Here is a 23731-nt window from a genome sequence, read left to right as displayed (position 1 = left end):
CAGTGGAGGCTTCTGTGCAGCTGTCTTTGGTTAAGATAGAAATGCCTGTGGCCTAAATAGCTAGAGCTAGCCTGAATTTGTATTGCACTTGACCATTTGCTTGGGCAGTCCTCCTACTGATATTGTAGCAAAGCCAATCTGCCAAAATATATATTATATATATACACACATACATACATACATACACACACACACACACACCCCTTACCATGTTTTTATATTTTAATTTATAAAAAAGTTATTTTAAGTTTATAAACTGTAAATACACTGCATTTAACTGTTATTTTAGTTCACAATGGTAGGTAGATGTGTTTGTTTACAGCTGGCATAGTAGGTAAAGCAATTACATTTAACAGAAGAATACTAGATGAGTCTAATTCTGCCCACAGATATGCTAATATTTAGCTCTAACAGAGGTCAAAGAAAGTGATAAAAGAAAAATGATTTCAAGGAGTAAAGCAGAAAGTGGTTGAACAAAAATTTTAATCACAGTAAAACAAATTTACAAATAAGGAAAAGATTATGCAGTAGATAATGAGGTGTAACAAAACATGATCTTTAGTAAAGTTCCTAAATCTAAATATTAAAATGGAATACCTGGGAAATCCTTGTTAAAAGTAATTAGTGAATTGTTAATCAGAACACTTTAGTGTAACAAACAGCTTTTGGAGTATTGGGCTTATTGGAATAATGCTTATGCAAATTTCAGATTATCCTAAATTTGGACAGCTCCCTTTAATGTATATTTCACATAGAAATTAATTTCATGGAATACTGACTAACCAAATGTTTTGGATGTTCTTATGAGATGGGTAACTTGTTTTTTTGTTTGTTTGTTTTTTAAACTAAATGACAGTAAATGCCAGTATCTACACAAATGGCACATACCTGATTGAATATTTTACAGATTGTGCACTTCCCATCTCTCCCCAGAACAAACGAAAAAGGTTAAAGCAGGTTAAGTGTTCTACCTGCATGAGTAGAATTGTTATTTATTACAAATGCATAGCTTTTGAAGTGTTTAAACAGTATAGATTTTAAAGATATAAAGTAGCCAGATTTTGTTTTAAAAATTAGAACCATTCAATATGATTGCTCTGAATGGATTAAGAATAAGTGGATTAGACAGTTCCTTGAGAACAATGATCATCAGATTACGTTTTACAAACAACGATGGGAAGTGCTGCAGGGAAATGGAAGATTGTGAGGCTATTCCACAAGATTTATGGCAGAGTATGCAGAAAATTGAAGAATCACTATTTTGAAGAAAAGAAAACATACGAATGTTTTTACCCAAAAGTAAAATGCACACTTACGGTGGAACTCCAAAAAGAAATGCAATATTTTAAAACTTTTGATATTTCTATTCATCAGTCAATTTATTGACAATCATTCATGCTTTCATCCTGTGTTTGGAGCAGACAGAATAGAGAGGTTAGCAAAATAATACTTATTACTACTACTGTATATGTTGTGCTAATTATGGCAGTGTATTAGCTCTCTATTATGGAAGTAAACTTGAAAATAGGACTTGGATGCTTTTGAAAGTTTTACCCATCTATTTTTTGTTTGGTCGCTTCTTTAGGCAGGGTCTGGATTAGCGGACATGTTTCCTCGGAGACAATAAATTAGCCAGTAAGAATATTTTCTCTTTGTTGGAAGAGACACTGCTGATCTGACATTGAAAGTGACTTACAGATAGATCAAGTCAGATAAACAGGGTGGAGAGAATGAACACAAAAAGGGGTTACTCACATTGTGCAGTAACAGCAGATCTTCAAGATATGGGTGCTCCACTTCAGATGTGCATGCATATCTCAAACCCTTGACAGGAGATTTTCCCACTAGCAGTGCCAGTTCGGCCCACACATGCACCCTATGCCTCCTCATTCCAGACCAGAACCATACAGGGATGCGCAGATGAACTGCTCTCAGTTCCTTCTCCACCCGAACATCTACACAGAAAACAGTCCAAACCAGAGGGGAAGGAGGGTGGGTAGTGGAGCACGCATAGGGACATACATCTCGAAGAACTGAAGTTACTGCACAAGGTAAGTAACCACTTCTTTTTCTTCAAGTAGTGACCCTATGGGTGCTCCACTTCAGGTGACTTCTGAGTAGTTTTCTCAGAGGGAGGGAGCTTCGGAACGGAGTCCAGAACTGAAGATAGTAGAGAAGTACCCAGAGCAGCACTGACTCTGTCGGCATAGATTAAAGCATAGTGTTTCGAAAATGTACATACTGAAGCCCACGTAGCAGCCCTACATATCTCAGACACCAGTACATTTAAGCAATGCTACAGTTTATGAAATTGTATTTGACCATAACAGCCTGATAGTTCACTAACAGCACCCTTGCAGTTCAGGATGAACAGGACTTCTGTCCAAACAGATCCAGTCTCTTTTGTCCTTGTCATGAGGAACAGACTTGAGAAGTGTTGCCTGCCCTGCTCATTTACCACATCCATTTCTAGGGAGTTAGGTGGAGGGTCGGAAAACAAGAAATCAGATTCCTGGGGGGGGGGGGGGGGAATCATCATACTTTTTATCTGCCCTTTTACACATTGGTGGAATAGTAGCAGGTGTTTGCCACACAGCCTTAGCTGGATCCAGGAGCACCTCATTGATGGGTAATGCCAGCCTGGAGGATTTTGCTGACTGTAGAATATCCAACGGCTTCAATTGTGAATCCCTGACCTTTTTGAGTGGAATTTGAAGAGTGTCAACTACCCTCTACATGAGATCTTGAAATTGCCAAAAACTGTTGGTCACAGAAGGTGGAGAACACATAACTGCATCATCTGGAGATGAGGACAAATGAGTGTTTTAGGGGTGGCCTGGCCTCCTGTTCCTCAAACATCTCCTGCTGTGAGAGGGAGAGGACTGAACAACCCTAATATCCCTTTGAGATGGTGGTGGTCTGGAGAATTGCTGTCAGTAAGCAGTCCAGGGATCCCTGTATGGCCACTCAGAGGGGGAGATGTGGCATATGGGAGTGAGGATGGCATGCAGGGTTAGTTCCACTTTTGATGATGGTTGCTATTTTCCCCAAGACTGTCAAAGAATGGGTTCCTGACAGGATATGTTGGGGAATGTGAGACTGAAACAGGAAAGGCCAACTGGAAGGTCCCTTCATCCTCCTCCACATCGTCCAATGAAGGAGCCCATATACAAAAAGGTGGAGAGTCCTGCGGTACTTTGGGAAGGTAGCAATCTGGAGACCAAGCTCTCAGTACCAAAAGACACTCGGTACCCATGAGGAGCAAGGATTCTGACTCATCCAATAAAGACTGGTCCCTCGTATAGCTAACCTTTTGCGGTACTGAGTAGGGAATCAGTACTGATGCGGTAGCTGAGGATGCAGTAGCTGATACTGACAGTACCATCGTGGTGGGCATAATGTAGGCACTAATGGAATCTGGCGCTGTTGCTTGCTTGGTACCTAAAGTGTCGAATGGGTAGGTACCGACGGTGGGACTGAGCCTGACAGTACTGGACCGGGGTGCTTATGCTTGCCCTCTTTGTACCTAGTAGAGCATACCAAAGCCCTGTCAGAGCCATGTCTCTCCCTCAAGTTTGGGGCTTTCCATTTCTGCCTGTACCGGAGAAATCCTCTGACTCAGCAGTACTGAGCCGAGAGGTCGAGGCTTTGGAGACCACAGATTTTGCAGGGGAACTGGGCTTTTTCAGAGCAAGCTCCTTCAGATGAGAATCCATACTCCTCTTTCAGGAAGCTTTCTCAGAAGCCTCCAGTGACCTCTCCTTCTTAGGGGAAGCCTGCACCAAGGTGGAAGGAAAGCTGGATCAGTCCAGAGACAAATGTAAGGGATGGGGGCGAGGTTCGTGACCTAAGTCAGATGCTGGTTAAAGTGAGCACACCATCATTAACAGTCTGAGCTTAGTCTCCCTATTCTTTCATGCCCTCAATTTGAGGGCTAGGCAGAAATTGCACTTCTAGGAGACATGGGACTCCTCAATCAACAGACTCACTTAGACTGGCCATCGCTCACAAGGGCAGTTTCTCAGCAAGAGTGGTAGCGTTTGAAGCCTGGCAAGCCAGGCATACCCTACCAGAAAGGCAATGCTCCCTAACGAGAAAAAGAGAGGAAGGGAAAAAAAACACCCCAAAACTCTATCATCTCAGTACTACTAACAACTAACTAAACTTAACAAACCACCATAACAAGAATACAAACTAGCCAAAGCATGCTCAAGGTGGGCACCTAGAGGTGTCTCAGGCCGAAACAGTAGAGAAGGAACTGGGGCAGTTTGCCCAGGCATCCCTATATAGGCTCTGCGTCCGACACAAAGAGACACAGGGCACTGTTAGTAGAAAAAAAATCTCAAAGGGGCACATGTGTACATGCAGTGGAGCATCCTCAGGGACACTACTCGAAGAGGAATTTTATTTTCCCCTTAATCATCTAAACACATTATAAACACAACATAAATCTCTTGTCTTTTTAAGTATATGAATACTAGATCACACTGTTGCTGTCTACATGTCTTCTGCCTAGAAGCTGACACCCCGGTCACTCAGGATGATACTGTTACTCTAGAAAGTTAAGTGTACTATTACTGTATATGGCAGCCAAACGCTCTTCACTACATAGGTTTTGGCGGTACAATTCTGCTATCATTTCGAAACTGCATTCTGAATTTAGACAAATGATAAAAGGCAGATATTCTAAAAAACTTTAGTCCTTTTTGAAAGGAAAAAGAAAAAAAGAAAAATCTCTGCAGATCCAGTTTGTGCCATTACTTATATATCATGGTTGGGGAGCTGGACAAAAAGGGAGCACACATTGGATTTTCTTGATTAATGGAAAAATGAGGCTGCTTCAAGTGTGAATTCTGATGTTCCTTAGACTACTTTGCTCTAATGAACAATGCTGAATTACTTTTCATTCTTGCCAGCAGTGCTGTTGTAACCACGTAGCTCCTAGGATATTAGAGAGACGAGGTGGGTGAAGTAATATCTTTTATTGGATCAACTTCTGCTGGTGAAAGAAGCTTTTGACTTTACACAGAGCTCTTCTTCAGATCTGCTTAGTGGTTCCAAGAGTAATGGATCCTAATATCAAGTTATTCATTTGGTATCCTAATACCACATGGATCCTAATACCAAGTAATGATCACTGTATTAGGGCATGATTGACCAAATGAACAATATGAACATCTGCAATATCCTCAAGTGTAATCCTTTCCTACATAAAATATTCCATAGAAGAGGATGTTTTCTTTAGTGTATTTAAGAGTAAATTGACTGATACTTTACCAAGCACCTTTTAATTTAAAACTACTTATGATATCTTGTAAAAAAAAAAAAAAAAAAAAAAAAAAAAAAAACCTTCCATTTGAAACATACAGCTTTCCCACAATGCTTATTTGCACAATGAAATTTAAAACTGTGGGACAGCTTGAAGCTGTTCTCAAACCATTTTATACCGAACCAGTGCTACTGTAGTAATAAACAACTTTATCTCTGTATTCTACAGCGAGATGTTGCCTTAAAATGGCAAAAGGTAAGGTAACACAAAAGAGGTTAAAAAGTGAATTGCACTAAGATCTGAATTTAGTGGATCTTTACCCTTCAGAGGGTATCTGAGGTATCATTCAGATCTTGCATTTATGAGAATCTCAGATATCTTATGTGATTCTGTTTCATTAACCTGCAGTAACATTAACACATAGTGGGTCCCTACCATTTCCAGACATATAGATATAGAACAGAGAAAAGAGTATCCTCAAACTGTATTTTTAAATATATCTGATCTAGTATGACTTACTTTGTACTACTTGTACTTTATTTGCTTTGGAAAAATAAAAAAACCTAAGAGTAAAAACACAGATAGGCCTTTCCAGCATATTGGTTCTCTCCCTTCCCTTCAAATAATAGGTTTATAAAAGAAGGATCTCAAGTCTATATATTTCAAGAGATTTTTAGACACTAGAAACTGAATACAGTTGAATCTCAGTGTTCTCATAAGTTCTACTGCGCATCACTTTCTTAATATTTCTAGCACTCATTTAAATATTGTAGATTCTTCTCATTCAGCCAACACACAGCCTGCCCCATCTAGATCTGGGGCTAAAAAAAGTTAACCTATCTGGTCTGCTCTCGAAATTCTAAGACCAGATCCCGAAGCATTAAGTTCAGAATTCAACACATTCCCAACTATTACTGAAAGAGCACTCTGTAAAAATCCAACGAAGAATAGATTGGTTATTTCCACTGATTTGGAATCTGAAGTCACAATTCAGAAGATTATTATGAGCACACTCTGAAGAACATTTGATAGATTACATACATCACCCTACCCTCTTATGAAATCTAGAGAACTGCTTACATTACACAGCCTTCAGTCCATCCATCCTCCACACAAACTTTCTTCAAGTTTTGAAATTAAGTCCCCATCTATTCACAACACTGAATCCTACAAATAGGACTGCAATTTGACAGATGCACAATTTCTGAAACTCCAATACAGTTTCAAGAATATTTTAAAAGGCTCAATTGAGAGATATCATGCCCATCTGCTTACCAACCGTTTAAAACGGTCATTTTAATTCATCAAGGAGTATAACAGAATTAGACTAAAAATTAGGAGAGAACACTTTCACTTCCAAATGACATTTTTCTTTATTCTATCTCTAAACTTCATGACAGTGTTTTCTTGTTATGAAGTACCTTCCCTACTGCAGAAATACAAGGTTCTTATGAGGGTAAAAAGAGGGAACTGGTGGTTGCAAAGCAGAAAGGGCATTTTCCAGACCTTTGTGAAAATCATCTGCGTGTCTCAAGAGTTCACAAGACTCACTTCTTCCCTTAAAGGCCTGAAGATTTCAAAGGAGACATATACTTCCTGATGCTTTTTGCCTTTCTCCACTATAAATAACAGATCTGACAGAAGAGTCTCTGAGCAGGAAATTTTCCTTGAATATAACTTCCAAGTATTAGGCCAACATGAACATGAAAACAAAAACACCACACTGTTTTAGAATCCTTCTAAACATTAAAGCAATCACTAGACTGGGAGCTGCTCAAAAATTTCAATTGCTATCTTAGTGGAAGCCAGTAATTCTTGAGAGAAATTCACAGAGCTATTCCTTACTCCAGACTGAAAGCTTTGAAACTGACTCGAGTATTCTGCAGAGAAAGATGCTAACCCTATGGTTGGACAAGTCCTACTGCAAGAGAAAATTCTTCCACTACTCTGAAGTAGGTAACTGAACATTACAAAAAAACCTTGCAGTAAAATGTCAAAGTGAAAAGGGTAGAAGGAAAAAATGTTTCCACTGTACTGATCATTAATGAGGAATGATCATATTTAGTGCACCTTGTAACTATTAAATTATCTATTAAAAATCACCTTTAAGTGTCTGCTGTCTTGTAAAACTAATAGCATTCCACTTGACATTTTAAAAATAAGTACAATTATTAAAAAAATATTTTCAAGACAAGCATTTATCAAGCTAAACACATTCACTCATGATTTTTATTATACCAGTGGTCTTTCTACTTGTTTTTGTCACAACGAAATAGGAAAGGCTAACCATTTTCAAAAATGAAGTTTAAAAACAAAAAGTATAAAACACCATCAAAAGTTTTAAAAACTTACTTTAAGTTATAAGATGATTTTAGTTCTTAATTGACAGTAAAATATTTACCAACTTTTATTTATTTATTTTTAAGTATAAGGATACGTGTAGAGTTCCATATATCTGGATTTTGCCATACTTTGTCTGGTATAAACCTGTTGAATTCCAGCTCTAAGGTCATCCCATATCTGGTCGAGACCAATCTGTTTAAGTCCATGTGGGTTCTGACTCCTATTCGACGACATCTTGTATTTCCTGTAAAGCCTTCCAGAGTAGAAGTCTGAGATCTGGCTATTCCTCCATCAGATTCACAAGTAAAGTAACATTCCAAATTCAGTGACCAAAAAGATGTTCTTTACATACGAAGAATGATATCCCCTTGCAAGATAACCTACCAAAAAAAAGTAATTAGTTAATAACATTCACTGACATCAGATTCAATTTCATCAGCTGCTAGAACAAAAGATATACCATTAAGTCATCCAAAAGTGAACATTACATATTTAGAGTGCCATGCAGTTGATGGCTATTTTGGGTGTCATATTTGAAACCCAAACCGAGAATGACTACAATTTATGTACAACAAATCCTTAATTTTAAATATGTAAGTGGAAGAGCAATGATTTTACTGTGTGCCTTCCATATCAGTTCAGCTTTATTCATTAAAATAAGAATTTGGAAGACAACCATACTGTTAAACTGCCAAAATATTGAATATTTTAGGAGTCATCAGTATACATGGTTGCTGCAGATGGATATTAAAGATCTTTAACATTCATTATTAGTTCTCTGTAATGAATTCAAGGTACACACCAAACCATGAAAGATCCATTTTATTTTTTCAGACAGTAACAGAAATAACATTTCTGGAGGTTAACCCATGAGAAATGATCACTGGCCTCTAGCTAGTAATTTCTCCCAGCCATTCATTACATCCAGGATAGGTACAGTATAGAAGGCTTTATTTCTCACATATGATGTAGGACAATTAGCTATGAATTTTTAATTCTGAATTTAAGTGATCCAGGATGAAGATCTTAAAAATAAACTGCTGCTGAACATATTATTTGCATATGATCCAGAATAATACAATACAGTATAGTAATATAGTTAATACCTGAAATTAGAAGGACATTTAAAAAAATACCTGTACAAAGAAATATCTATATAGGACATAAATATTTTCTGAAAGTAGCATATACTATTCCCTAGAAATTATCCACTCCTCCACAGAGCTTCTTAGCTGCATGGCAACTGATAATAGACTACTATTCTGAAGTGAACAAGTAAAATAAAGCTAGCTAGCTGTTTCATTTTGGTACCTGGATGTCAGAAAGTAAAACAGTTGGTATAAGGAAGTCAACAGATGTTGATGACAAGAATATAAAAACTTAAATCTAACAGCATCCCTGATTATTTTACTGATATCAATAAGCATCAGTAAGACTATTTTCAAAAAATGTATTTTTTATAAAATATGTCTGGTAGCTAAAAAAGCAAGTTCTAGCAATAAAATAAATTTCAATGTTTTAAGACATTTATTGAGAAACTTCTAAAATACATCTTGTTTTCATGAAGGTGCTCTGCATTTAGCAGACATTCAATTTTACACTAGCATACTCTAATTTAGAAACATGTCAATATAATACAGGGCATTCAGTCCGAAATATACAAACAAGAGTCAATGTCAGTTATTTCTACACATTGACAAGTCCTCACACAGAAGATGAAAGTTGCCTGAAGTCAGATGTGTGTAATGGAACAGATAGTTTACTCCAAATGTTTTGAGGTGCAATCCTAAAGCTGTTTCTGATAATCAATTTGGGATCTTACCACTTTAAAATTAACAGACTGTGGGGAGCAAAGGAACATTTCAATTTTTTTTCAAATATTTATGTAATTTATTTTTCAGACACCTATCAACTTGCAAGTGTCTGTTCCTTACATGCTTTAAATTTCACTGCAACATCCACATTTGATTACAATATTTCAGTATGACTTGGTTAGTTTCCATCTTGAATTTTGCAATTAAATGCTTATAATATATGATTATAATCAACTGAGTTTACTAACTTTTTAGACTTAAGAAATTTGCCTCTTCTAGTCATTTGGCACAAATTTTGAAAGAAAAACAGATGGATAAAGCTACAATTGCTTACACAGCTCTTTCCACATACCACTCATTCATAGAAAAACCAGAAGGGGAATGAGAGGTTATTTGACTTAACAGTAATAAAGAATAGCTGCCCGGGGTGCCTTTGTTCGATCCCGCATCTGTCTCTTGCGGGAGATGGATCACAGCTCCCACTTCTTCTATGCCCTGGAGAAAAAGAGGGGGGCCAAAAAGCATGTCACCTGCCTCATGGTGGAGGATGGCACCCCCCTCACGGATCTGGAGGAGATGCGTGGAAGGGCCAGGACATTCTACACCAGCCTTTTCTCCCTGGATCCGACCGACGCCGAAGCCTGCAGGGTGCTCTAGACCAAACTCCCTACAGTCAGTGCAGGCGACCGAGACCAGCTGGAGCTGCCTCTCTCTCTGGCCGAGCTCTCAGAAGCCCTCCATCTCGTGCCCACCAACAAATCAACACACAGGTCTATAAGTTTCCTATGAAAGTAGCCTCTCCTACTTATCTGTTAAGAAAATACACTATGCTGCTACATGTACAGCAAAACCAAGTTTTGCTATGCAGCAAGGTTGCTGTTATAGACAACTTTTTTCTATGAAAATCTGAAAGCTTTATTCCATAGGTAAAGTTACTGAATGCACTGTTCAAGTCTATTTTAAAATTCACGCTCAGAGGGCCCCCTGTGTGAAATTGGAGGATATGAACAAGTCCACACCAATTACTTATACTTAGTTTCTTTCTTACATAAGGTGATGATGATGATGAAGACTCCAAAGAGAACAAAAAATACAGTTGTACATGCATGACTTTTCTGGATATCTTCACTTAGATTTCAAGCCCTTGGAATCAGTCATGGCAAGGAAAAACCACTATGTAGTGTAGCGGAAAGAGTAATATCTACAATACTTTTGAACTTATTTTCACAGTGCTGTACACTGTATCAGCCCCATTTTGCAGATAGGGAAACTGAGGCATGGGATTTATAGTGACTTGCCCAAGGCAACAATTCAGCAAGGCAATGACAGAGCTGGAATTAGAAATCTGACATTCTTGGATTCCAGTCCCGTGTTTAGTCCACCAGAACACGCTGCCTTCCAAGAAAAAACACACTGCCAGTTCAAAACTAAAGGCTCAATCTTCTGAAGTTAAAAGTCTATGGGACTTCTCACACAGGTAAGCACTGTTATCAGCAATGTGTAGATCAGTCTTGAACTGTCAGTCAGTGTCCTTTCTTGGAAAGACTGGATGCTCTGTTGGACCGAGTTTGAGACTAGGAACCAGGAACTTCTGAGTTATAACCCTAGCTCAGCCACTAACTTGCTGTGTGGCTTTGGCGCACAGAATTTAGATTCCAGCCATACCTTCCTCCAGCACTGACCACAGCTTCTATTCATGTTAACGAACTGGTAAAGCAATTCCCAATGCACCTCTTAGTACACGTCAAGGGTGCAATGAAACCATCTCATTCTGTGTGGCATATATCCTGAACAGTTTTTCAGAATACAATGTATATTGTCTGCTGCACTCCCCAAAACTTAACACACAGAACTGCAGAAGAGTCCTATGAGAAAGTTTCATAATATTCTGCCAAAGTAAACTCATAACCTTGATTAACATGAGCAAGAGAGAAAAAACAAAGGGAAAAAAAAGTTGATCAGACACTATCTGGAATTATGATCCTGATGGATCAAAATGGGTAACTGAAGATAATGAATTTGCACTTTAGGAACATGATCCTGCATTACTGACATCAATATAAGTTTTGACTTTAGCATTTATGGTATATCCTCAGGCCAACAAAGCACTTTTCATTAGAAGCATTATCTATTCATTTCCATGGACCTCTATCACAACTTCAGTTTGGCTCAATACGCACCCCCTGACAAGAATCTGTTTCAAATGGTGGAACAAAGAAAATAAACATTTAGTGAAGTTTCTCTGTCAGTTTCTTGCCAGGGCTTTACATGAAGCAAGGGAGCAATGGTGGCAACCTTCATGTGGTCTTCCCTGGTAAGTACATTTTAATTTATGTGTATGAACTAATGCCACCACTTTGTAGACTGATGATTATTCATTGACTTCTCAGTCAAAATAGCAACTTTTTCAAGAGCTACACTAATTGACTAATGGGCTAGTTCATTTGTCTATGCAAACTTGACGTTCAGGGCCTATCTTGTTCAAAGGTTGATGTCATCGCAAGGCTGCTGATAGACATCACCATCAACGTCCTGGTGCTGCAAGAAACATACACTGCAGAAGGCAGCTCAAAATGGATACATCCTTCTCTCCCACCAAAACCATCCAGAACACGGAATGGCCACCTATATCAGGCCAAAATTAAAAAACATAGCCAATGCACTACCAACAACAGATGGCAGTTTCACAATTGGTATCCAAGTCAGTGAGCTGACAATATATAACATGTGTAAGCTACCCAATCAGCAGTGATCTTTACCAACCCTATCAAAATCACAACACTCATCTGCATAGTTTGGCAATTTTAACTGCCACCATCCAACATGGGGCTATTCAATGAACGACAGCGTAGGCAAATGGCTCACTGAGTGCGCACTGGCTCAGTACCTTTTGATGCAAAACAAAAAAAGTGAACCTTCTGCTCAGCCCGACGGAAGAAAGAACACAGACCTGATTTATGGACTCCAGTGGATCACAACTCATTGCATTTTGAACTGTCCTGGACCCCTTCCCACACAGTCAGCACAAGCCAGTGGCGGTATAATTGGCCTCGAACTCATCATCATTACCAGTGTACCAGTTCCATGCTGGAACCTGAGATGGGTGGACTGCCTGGATTTCCTCACTACCATAAAATAAAACCCATTAGTAGCGTACCTCCAAAGCCTTAAAAATTCAACCTCTTCACAAAGCTTATTATTAAAGCCATAAAGAAGACTATCCTCCATGGTTACAGGAACTTCTTTATGCCATGCTGGAGCCCAGACAGCAAAACTCTCCTAAGGGAGTATGAAGCTTCTGGTGACCCAAACATAGCCACTGTTCTCTTGGAATCACTGATTTCTACACAACAATGATGGACAGAGATGATGGAGGCCACAGATTTCACAAATAACATGGGCCATTCTGTGGAGGTGGAGCGACCCCATCAAACCCACATACATTTCAAGTCTCTGCTAACAGCTCTGCCAGCCTCCTACTAAGAAATTCTAAGATGTCTGTAAGCCAACAAATGAACTGAGAGGAGAAATAGCTCTTAAAGAATCCTGCACACAAAGCGCCCCTTCTACAAGTCTCTGTCAATCCTTTACAAGAGCCAAGATTGATGCTGCCATTTCTACCACCAAAGCAGGAAAAGCAGCTGGCACTAATGACATCCTTCCAGACTTCCTTGAATATCTCAGGCCAAAAGGGCACGACTAGAAGGCAGCACTATCCACAGAATTCATCAACACCAGCCAATTCTCAACCTCTTAGAGATGATCAAAGGTCATCGCCCTTTTCAAACCAGAAAACGTGCCCGATGATCCACAAGCTACCACCTTATTTCCCTCCTCTGTACAACATACAAAGTACTGGAGCGGGCAAGCCTGGTGAGGCTGACCATCATCATGGAAACCACAACCCCCCAACAGGTTTTAGGGCAGGGTGAATGCTGTGACCAAGTGCTTGTACTGACTGCATAGCGAGGCCAGCTTTCAATGGAAGCTTGAAAAGGCCGCAGCTTTTATCGACTGGTCATCAGCCTATAACACTGTCTGGCACAAGGGCCTTCTGCTGAAACTATCCAACCTGCTTCTGTGTGACCGGACATTTTGACTCACTAGATCAATGCTTTTGGAAAGAACCTTACGTGCCATCTTGGAAGTTAGATTAGCAAAAAGCAGAATCTGCACAATGGCCTCTCAAATAGGGATCAGTACTACCACCATCCGTTTTTAAAAATGGGCGCGCACGCACACACACACACACACACGCGATGTGCCCAAAATGAAATGTTGCAAGTTAATTTATGCTGACGACCTGGCACTAATGACACAGGCCGCAGTACTCAAAGAAGCAGAAGACACCTTTAATACTGATCTGAAGAGGATGGAAAATTCGGTACTGGTAGCTCAAACCCAATCCACCAAAACTGATGTCATCAGCTTTCCATCTCAGCAATTCTGAAGCTAGGAGGATGCATACTGTAAACTTCTGCAGCAAGAAAATTGCCCACGATCCTAATTCCCACTACCTAGGGGTCACTCTCGATCACAGTCTTACCTGTCAACATCTGAAGCAGGTGAGCCATAAAACAAAGAGTTGCATCAATATATGCACTCTGATGGCTTCCAATCCTCACAAACATCCTTCCTCCAACCATCCGGCGAGAGATGGGAACATTGCGAGAGTATAAGAAAGCTCTCACTAACCAAAATCTCCCATTGAATGACAACCTCATTCATTCACCTTGCATTCTCCTTAAGTCTTGCCAACCATTCTGGGCAGCTGGAGAAGCTCTTCTGTCACCCAGCTTCAACCCAGATGACACCTGGTGGATGCAATGGGCAGGCTCTGAAGTAAACAACAAGCACCTCACAGATTATCCCAAAGTAGAACTGCCTGGTTTCTTGCTCCACCGGAGACTGTGGACAACCAAAACTGTACCAGAACATTACATGGAAAACGATCATACCTGATGCACAAATGGAGAATTAAGGATTCTTCACAGTGCAAATATATAGACACCAAACCATTGAACAAATTGTGAACAAGTGCCCCAACCCCATACTGAGCCAACGGGGACAGACCAATCACTGTGGGCCCAGGAGGCCATGCCCCCTCACCCCTGCTGTGCACGCTCCTGGTGGAAAGGACAGATAAAAGGAGACAGCCCAGCTCAGTCTGGGCTGGTTGAGGAGGAAGGACACAAGTCGCAAGCTCCGGCAGAGAAACCAGAGACTCCCCAAGCAGTGGGAACCATAGACTCGGAAATAAGCTGCGAGCAACCAAATGATCAGAGAGATCAACAGGGATGCTGAGCCGCTGCCAGCCGGGGAGATGACAAGATGCAGCTTATGGTAGGAAGTGACCCAGGGAATGTAGTAGAAGCCGATGCTTAATCCCATAATGGGGAATTTCCCAGCTTCATAGTGCTCTGAGTCAGAACCTAGTGGAGCGGAGTGGGCCCTGGTTCCCCTACCCCCCCTTGCCACTAGAGGGTGGCTACTGTATGTTTGCTCTGCTCCGCGCAGAGATTCAGAACCCCCAGTGGCTGTTTGCCTGCCCCAGCCAGAAGGCTCAGGGGACATAGATTGTTTTGTTTGCTCTGCCTCGCCAGGGGTCCTGCGACCCCACTGAGGACCATCCCACAAGGAGTCCAGACGACAGTGTGACGGGGTGTACCAACCCTGCACAGGGCCTTCAACAAACAGGGCCCCCCGTCACACCCCATCTTTTAATTTTCAGGAGGTATAGCAAAGGTGCACTCTGCATCTCCTAAACTCCTCAAATGGATCTCCAAGTTTTCGATTAACTTGAAAGAAAAAGAACATGAAGCAAGAGAGGAAGCACAATGCTTAATATGTACCAGCATTTATTCACCAAGGAGCCAGTGAAAATCCTCAAACTCAAAACTATAATCTCAGCACACATGGTGCAGCAGTATCAATAACACAAAACCAATTTAATTAAACAAAGTTAAAAATTATTCTGCTATAGCTATGCTGACATAACTCACGCAGATAGGCACAACTGTGAAATCAAAGGGTATGTCTATACCGCAATAAAAGACCTGGCCTGGGTCAGCTGACTCTGGCTTGCAGGGCTTGGACTGAGGGGCTAAAAATTGTGTAGGTGATGGTGCTCAGGCTGGAGCCTGGGCTCTGAGACCCCAACAAGGGGGAAGGGTGTGAGAGCCTGGGCTCCACCCCAAGTCCAAAAGTCTACACCCCAATTTTTAGCTCCGTGAGCCTGGGCTCTGAGAATTGGTGCCACGGGTTTTTTATTGCAGTGTAGATGTATCCAAAGTAACTTTACTCCAGAATAATTACTCCACTTCCAAAGGCTGCAAAGATCCCTTTGCTACTCCTAAGCAGTGATGAGTCATACCAAATGTCTTGGTGACTGTCATCTCCCTTTATTTCCCATTAGCTAGTGTTAACACTGTACATGAATAACTTTATGCAGCAGCACAACAATTTCCTGCATCACATTTTTCCAATGCCACCTTATTTTTCCCCCCGCATCCAAAGAGAGGAAAACTGAGACCTACTAAGATTCTTGTCATTCATGCTGGTGCCAATACCATGGAGAAATCTACTGCTTGAATCTTAAAGTGATAACAGAACTACTCTATATAATAACATTCCTGCTAAAACTCTGGAATCTCCATATCTGAAGGGGAAAGGGCAGAAAAGTAGAGACGACTCCCTTCTTTTATACTAAAATAATATTAAAACCATGTCTTGTGCGATAACACAACAACAGTTGCAAAAGACTATATTATTTTAAATCCAGTCAATAAAAGTTTGCTTTCAATTAAAAGCCAGTAGAGAATGCTACATTTCTTTTAGAAATTCAGGTTGAGAAAAAATGGATGTGCATATTGTATGAAGCTTATAAAAACACCAATATTTATCCATCGATATCAATCAATTATAAAATGTGCTACTGTAATTCAAAACAATGGTGTTTTATAAAACATTTCCATGAGTTATTACCTTATTAAAAATATCTTTTACAGGCATGGTGCCAACCTACATACACCCATTCATTTCCAAAATCAATTTCTAAAGTGGAATAAACTACAATTCTATTATTTTAAATTCTCAACTCTTATGTACTAATAAGCAGGTGATAAGTCTTCTGACCCCAACAATCACTTGTAGTTCTTGGGTAAAATTATCAAACACGCTTAATTGGCTTAGTCACTTTTTCAAAAAAGTAATGTAATCAGGCACTTTTGAAAAGTTTAACCCTTGCCTAATTTCAACCCATAGAAAGAGAATACTCTTCGATCACTCCTAGAACAAGGTGCAGCAAAGTATCAGATTTCACTGCGCCAAAAAGCAGTAAAATATTATGAAAAATGAAATTTCACTACATATTACACAGTATATTCATTACTAGTATTCAAAGCATATGAGATTTTTGAAGTATAAATCTTGGCAGCCTCATTATATATTATTTTACAGATAAAGATCAGGACTCCATTCTTCATATTTTGCCAACATATCACAAAATACTGAACTTATTTGATTTTTCTAAAAATAAATATGATTCTCAGTATCGCAAACACAGTACACGCTTTTAAGGGTATGCAAGCAGTTGTCAGTCCTTGGCAGAATCTGGTTCACTCACCCTACTCACTGGACAGCTGCTGCAATCATATTAGGCCTTTGGTGGTCATCGCAAAAAGCGAAGCCAAAGCCAAACCAAAAAAGGAATAAAGGCTTTATACAGCCAGAGTCCAAAAATGCAAAATGATATTCTTGCAGCCAAAAAGTCTTTAAATGAACTTTTTGGCATTTCGATTCCAATAGTTAGACAAGAGGCACCTTTTTCTAATAAGTCCCTCCCACCCTAAAAACAGTCTTTAACACCTCAGTCAAACCCTGCTCCCTCAGACCAGAGATTTCTCTATAATCCCTAGTGAGTGAAGGCACCTGTTAAATTTAAAATTACCTGCCCTGATGAGCAACAGTGATTTAACTATATAACCACTAAACAAAGGCAATTGTCTAAACACCCTATCACAGAGATCAGTAAGTAAGTATACACATAAATACAAGCACATATGCTCACAAGAGCAACGGGCACACTAGACATATATACTGCAGACATACTGTATAATGCTACCAGGATAGGTGCATGCCCCAACAGAAGTATTATGATTTGGTCTATGACACCAGCCTACTGTAATTTGGACCAGCCTTCAAGAGGCCTGAACCATACAGCAAATTTTAAAAACAACTCAGGCTGCTACATGGTCTAGCTCCAACCAGTTTTAAAATAAGTCCAGCTGAACTGACCTTAAAATATTAGAATTTTCACCGAAAGCTCCCTTACCATAGACTCCTTAGATTTTAGCTTTGTACTACACTTATCTGGGCATATAAAAGAAAACCTTTTCTTGGCATCTGTTGCACATAAAGCAGACTTTGTCTTCTCAGTAATAGACTTAGTATGAAGCAGACAGTTTGAAGCATATAAAACCAGTTCACTATCCTTCACCTCCGCTCGCCAAAGATGGGCAGCATGATTCCCCTCAGATTTCAATATGTGCAACATGAATGTACATGTATGTGCACTCCATAAAACTTTCTTATGAAGCTATATAAATGCCAATGGGGGTGCAACAGTAGACCTTTGGCAACATATGCATGAATGTACAGTAAAGAGTTCAGAAATAATACTATGCCCCTGCAGCACACACCCTTCCGTAAAATAGTGTTAGACACACCTTTGCAAGTTTGTTCAATTGTAATCAATCATTAACATAAAAGAAATGTGATGTAAGATTATAATCTAAAAACAATCAAAGTATAATTTTTCAAATGAAAGTTTTCCATGTAAAAAAGTTCTGCTCAGATTTTTTTCTTTAACATAAGAATATTATGGGCCAGATATTGGAAAGCCTGGCCTCTACAATTTTTGTATCACAGATTTGATGGCATAAAATTCTGGGCACTATTTTCCTCTGTGACGGAGTATATCAGGTGTTCTCTCCCCTAGCTGCTGGTGGTGGCAACACCTTACAGCTCCCCGCTCAGGGAAAACCCACTCAGATTGGGCCACCAACATGAGGACTCCTCCACACACCTACAGGGCTGAGGAGGATTTATAGATTCCAATGCCAGAAAGCATCATTGTGATCTAGTCTGACCTCCTATAGAATACAGGCCACAGAACTTCTCCAAAATAATTCCTAGAACATATCTTTTAAAAAAAAAAAAATCCAATCTCGATTTTAAAATGGTCAGTGTTGAAGAAACAAATATGGCCCTTGATAAATTGTTCCAATGGGTAATTACTCTCACCACTAGGAATTTACATTTTATTTCCAGCCTGAATTTGTCTAGTTTCAACTTCCAGCCATTGGATCATTTTACACCTTTCCCTGATAGATTGAAGAGCCCTTTATTAAATATTTATTCCCCATGTATAGACTGTAATCAAGTCACCCCTAAGCCTTCTCTTTGTTAGACTCAAAGAACTCAAACTATATAGCTTATCACTATAAGACATGTTTTCTAATAATTTAATCATTCTTGTAGTTCTTCTGTGAACCCTCTCCAATTTATCAACATCCTTCTTGAATTGTGGGAACCAGAACTGGACACAGCATTCCAGCAGCAGTCATACCAGTGCCAAATAAAGGTAAAATAACTCAGTGGTTCTCAACCAGGGGTACATGTACCCCTAAGGATATGCAGAGGTCTTCCATTTAGATATTTGCCCAGTTTTACAACAGGCTATATAAAAAGCACTAGCAAAGTCAGTACAAACTAAAATTTCATACAGACAACAACTTGTTTATACTGCTCTATATACTATACACTGAAATAGAAGTACAATATTTATATTCCAATTGATTTATTTTATAATATGTTGTAAAAATGAGAAAGTAAGCAATTTTTCAGTAATAGTGTGCTGTGACATTTTTATGTTTGATTATGTAAACAAGTAGTTTTTAAGTGAGGTGAAATTTGGGGATATGCAAGACAAATCAGGGGTTTGTCTAAAAGGGGTACCGTAGTCTGAAAAAATTGAGCGCCACTGAAATAACCTCTACTCCTACTTGAAAGTCCCCTGCTTACACATCCAATGTTTGCATTAGCTCTTTTGGCCACAGCTTCACACTGGGAGCTCATATTCAGATGATTATCCACCATGACCCCCAAATCTTTTTCAAAGTCACTGCTTCCCAGAATAGAGTTCACCCCCATCCTGTAAGTATGGCCTACATTCTTTTTTCCTAGATGTATACATTTACATTTAGCTGTATTACAACACAGTTTGCTTGTGCCCAGTTTACCAAGCAATTTACATCGCTCTGAATCATTGACCTATCCTCTACATTATTTACAAATTTTTGTGTCACCTGAAAACTATCAGTGATGATTTTAAGTTTTCTGCAGGTCACTGATAAAAATGTTAAAATGCATAGGGCCAAGGACCGATCCCTGTGAGACTTCACTGGAAAGACAGCCACTGGATGACAATTTCCTGCTTACAATTACATTTTGAGATCTATCAGTTAGCCAGTTTTTAGTTCACTTAATGCATGCCATGTTAACTTTATATCATTCTAGTTTTTTAGTCAAAATGCCATGTGGTACAAAGTCAAACACCTTATAGAAGTCCAAATATATTACATCAACACTATTACCTTTATCAACCAAACCAGTCATCTCCTCCAAAAAAAGATATCTAGTTACTTTGACACATTCTATCTTCCATAAACCCATGCTGATCTGTATTAATTACATCACCTTTCTTTAATCGAGTCCTGTATCAGCTCCTCCATTACCTTGCCTGAGATCAATGGCAAGCTGACAGGCCTACAAGTACCTGCATCATCCTGTTTATCTTTAATAATTGGTGCAACATTTCTTCCAGTCTTCTGCAACTTCCCCACTGCTCCAAGACTTATAGAAAATCAACATTAGCTGTCCAGAGAGCTCCTCAGCCAGCTCTTATAAAACACTAAGTTGAAAGTTATCCAGAGTAGTAAAGTGCTTTTGCTGGCATAGCTTAGTTCCCATATTGGTTCCCTGCAGAAATTAAACTATGCTAACAAAAGAACTCTTATGCCAGTATACCAGCATCTATGCTAGGGCTTTTACCAGTACAGAAATGGCGGGGGGGAGCAGATGCCTAACCTTTCTGTAGGGCAAAAGTTTTTAGTGTAGACCTGACCAAAGCAAAATTTAAAAAGAAAAAAGTGTCATCTCTTTACTTTTAGTAATTTTAGATGGTATTTGTAGCAACAGAAGGCAGAAAATTTTCAGACAAATTTGATTTTCAAGTTAATGTGTCCCTTTAACTCAAGACCTTCGATCTTCCTATGACTGACATATGTTACAAATCACAGGATGCTTTTAACTGAGCCTGTAGGGGTTACCTTTGCATTTTTTTGCCTACCATGTCTAGCTTTTACATTTAAAGAAGAAGAATGAGGTGCTTTGGGAGAAGAGAGCATATGTGCATTGCAGGTCAAGCCAAAGAGTGAGCATGAGAGAAAGAAGAAAAGCTAAGGTGGTCAGAAAGACTTGCAGACCTATTTCATTCAAACTTAGCATAAAGTCTAAATCCAAAACTGAATAAGCTGAACAAAGATAGCAAATACACTGTCCAGAAGGCTTGCTGCAAGACCAAGGCTTGCTGTTGAACTGGCCATGGAGATGCAGCAAAGGAGGGTAAGGGAGGACAGCCAACAAAGGACAAAGATAGAGCAATAAGATAGCAGAGCAGGAAAAAAGGCAAAAAAAAATTTTTTTTTTAAGTGAGTCAAGAAAACGCAATTTAGCAAGAAGGGCAGCAGCATCATGGAAACCCAGAAATACCGATTTGGGCAGTTCAGAGACTTCACTGCCCCAAGAGTCGAAAACTCTGTTAAGGGTGCTTGCCTTCCTGAAACTTTTCCCCCCTTTTTTTGAAGATAAGTAACTTTTTCCAGTAAATCTCAAAACGTCTATTTAAAATGCATTTAATAAATTGGAACACTATGACCCCACAGATCTCTATGGAATAAAATACCATTTTAGCCTGGCCTGACATTTCACTATAGCTACCACTGTACGTGCAAAACCACCTCAGCAAAATTAGAAACTAAAACACAATCTGCTTTTCCCTAAACCCAGAGCACTGCCCACTGCATTTTAGAGAATTTAGCTTACCACAACGTATGATTTCATATGATGTTTTAGCTACACACTTGAATTTTTAACTGTAATTAACATTCTTTATATAGGCATCCTATTCTTCATCTTATTGTCACCTTAAGGTTAGGTAAACTATGACTTCTATCAGTTCCTTAAAAACGATGAAATTTTAATCGCTGCCATTCAGTTCTGGCCCTAATCTTCTCATGAGCTCACTAATTTTACAGTTTCTTCTACCTTGTTAATTTTGCAGGACCTCAGCTGATCAAGGCACATCCGGCCACAGAGCCTGCCCATTCAGCTTATAAATAAAAATAACAGTACATTGATTTGTCTTGCAAGCAGTCTGAAGTTTCTAGATGTCCAAATATATCACTTGGGTATAGTTTTAATTCTGAAGTGCTTCCTCCTTATATGTACTCATACCAACATTTCATTCACAGGTGATAAAAACACTGGCATTACAACTAGTATAAAGCTAATGCAGATCACCAAAAGAAATTAGTGATGCTATGTTTTGAAATGAAGTACCATTTTTAACTCCACATAGTACCACTAACTACCTTAACTCTTGATGCCTAAAAGACGACAGCCACGGGATGCACAAATACAGACCAGGCATATAACCCTACTCTTCCAACAAACAGAAAAACCCATTAAGGAAGTTATTGATACATGAGATTTTTTTCCCTCCTGGTTAAGCCAGATAGCTTAATTATAATAAACCAGAATTTAACTTTCTGCATTGCTCAGAATTTATACCTCTCAAAAATATCATTTTCTCCAAAATTCATGCATCACAACCACCTCCTTTTTGGTAAAGATGGAACATGACTTCCTCCAAAGCTCCTTCAACTCTGAGGTAGTTATTTGACAGAAAATGAGGAACATGATTACGTCAGAAGTTGAGTAGGCTTCCTTAACAGCATATTGAACCTGTGCTAACAGAAGCAGCAAGGGACTTTAAGCTTTGTATTGTACTTTGATGAGCTACAAAAGACCACTGGATGAGCTCAGCTGCTACCAACACATTTGGTTTGCATATCTATCACTCGGTTTGCATGTCTAATCTCACTCAATCTCCCCCATTTTGTGTTTCCTACCTCTTCTCCTCTCTGAGGGAACCACATCTGTGCTGCAGCTCCATCCCACAGCACTTCCCCAGCTGTACAAAACTGTGCAGAATTACAATTTCAATTTGCTGCTCCTGCTGGCACCAGTCATCAAGCACTAAGTTCAAGAGCAGCAACATAGGAACTTTTAGAATGCAGGGAGGCAAACCATACAATTCCCACACCAACTATACCCCCAACCTCAAGTCAATTTCTCCTTAACTCAAACCTCTGCACTTTCCTTCGGTAGATATTCTCCATTGTCATGAGACCACAGAACTGTTCATGAATTTACACATTAAATTTAAATAGCCAACCAAAACACAGTGAATTAAGCAAAGAACTGTAGCCTTAATACTAAATTCTATTAACATTACTTAAGACCTTATTTCATCATAAAAAACACAAGATGAAATAAGACATTTTACACCGAAGTACAGTAGATGCAACTTAAACCCACAAATAAGATAATATGAGTTCAGTTAAGGCGGAAATTCTGTCCTTTAGTTCAATCTGTTTCCCTGTATTTTCCTGATTTATAGCTGAAACTGAACTTTAGCATTATTTAGTCTAATTTCAGTATAGCTGCATCTTGTAAATTTTATAGATAAGAATTCCTCAGAGTATAAATTATTATTCCCCTGCTCCTCCCACTTTCTAGGAAGTCACCCTGACCCCTGCTGGGAGTTTCTATATCAGAAACAGAGACTGGAACCAGAAGCAGCAGCAGCACACATAATCATAGAAATGTAGGGCTGGAAGGACCTCGAGATGTTACCAAGTCCAGCACCCTGCACTGTGGCAGGACCAAGTAAACCTAGACCACCACTGACAGGTGTTTGCCCAACAACGTTTTAAAATACTTCCAATGATGGGGATTTCACAACCTCCCTTGGAAGCCTATTCCAGAGATTAACTACCCTTATAGTTAGAAAGTTTTTCCTAATGTCTAACCTAAATCTCCCTTGCTGCACACTAAAACCCATTACTTCTCGTCCTACCTTCCGTGAACAAAGAACAACTGATCACCATCTTCTTCATAC

General features: G+C 39.4%; 1 protein-coding gene across 1 annotated transcript in view; it reads right to left on the bottom strand.

Moving 5' to 3' along the window:
- LOC112113481 (cullin-1) overlaps positions 1-23731 on the bottom strand; it is an 81463-nt gene that overhangs the window by 53299 nt on the left and 4433 nt on the right. Inside the window, exon 2 of the mRNA XM_024209773.3 lies at positions 7707-7992. Within this exon, the coding sequence (XP_024065541.1) occupies positions 7707-7846 (140 nt within the window). The 5' untranslated portion in view covers positions 7847-7992. The remainder of the gene's footprint in view (positions 1-7706; positions 7993-23731) is intronic.

Source organism: Terrapene carolina, unplaced genomic scaffold (genome assembly GCF_002925995.2).
Source record: "Terrapene carolina triunguis isolate 2854851 unplaced genomic scaffold, T_m_triunguis-2.0 Scaffold180, whole genome shotgun sequence".
NCBI classification, from domain to species: domain Eukaryota; kingdom Metazoa; phylum Chordata; order Testudines; family Emydidae; genus Terrapene; species Terrapene triunguis.
Note: the sequence above shows the minus strand (reverse complement) of the source record. Positions and strands in the feature narration are given on the sequence as shown.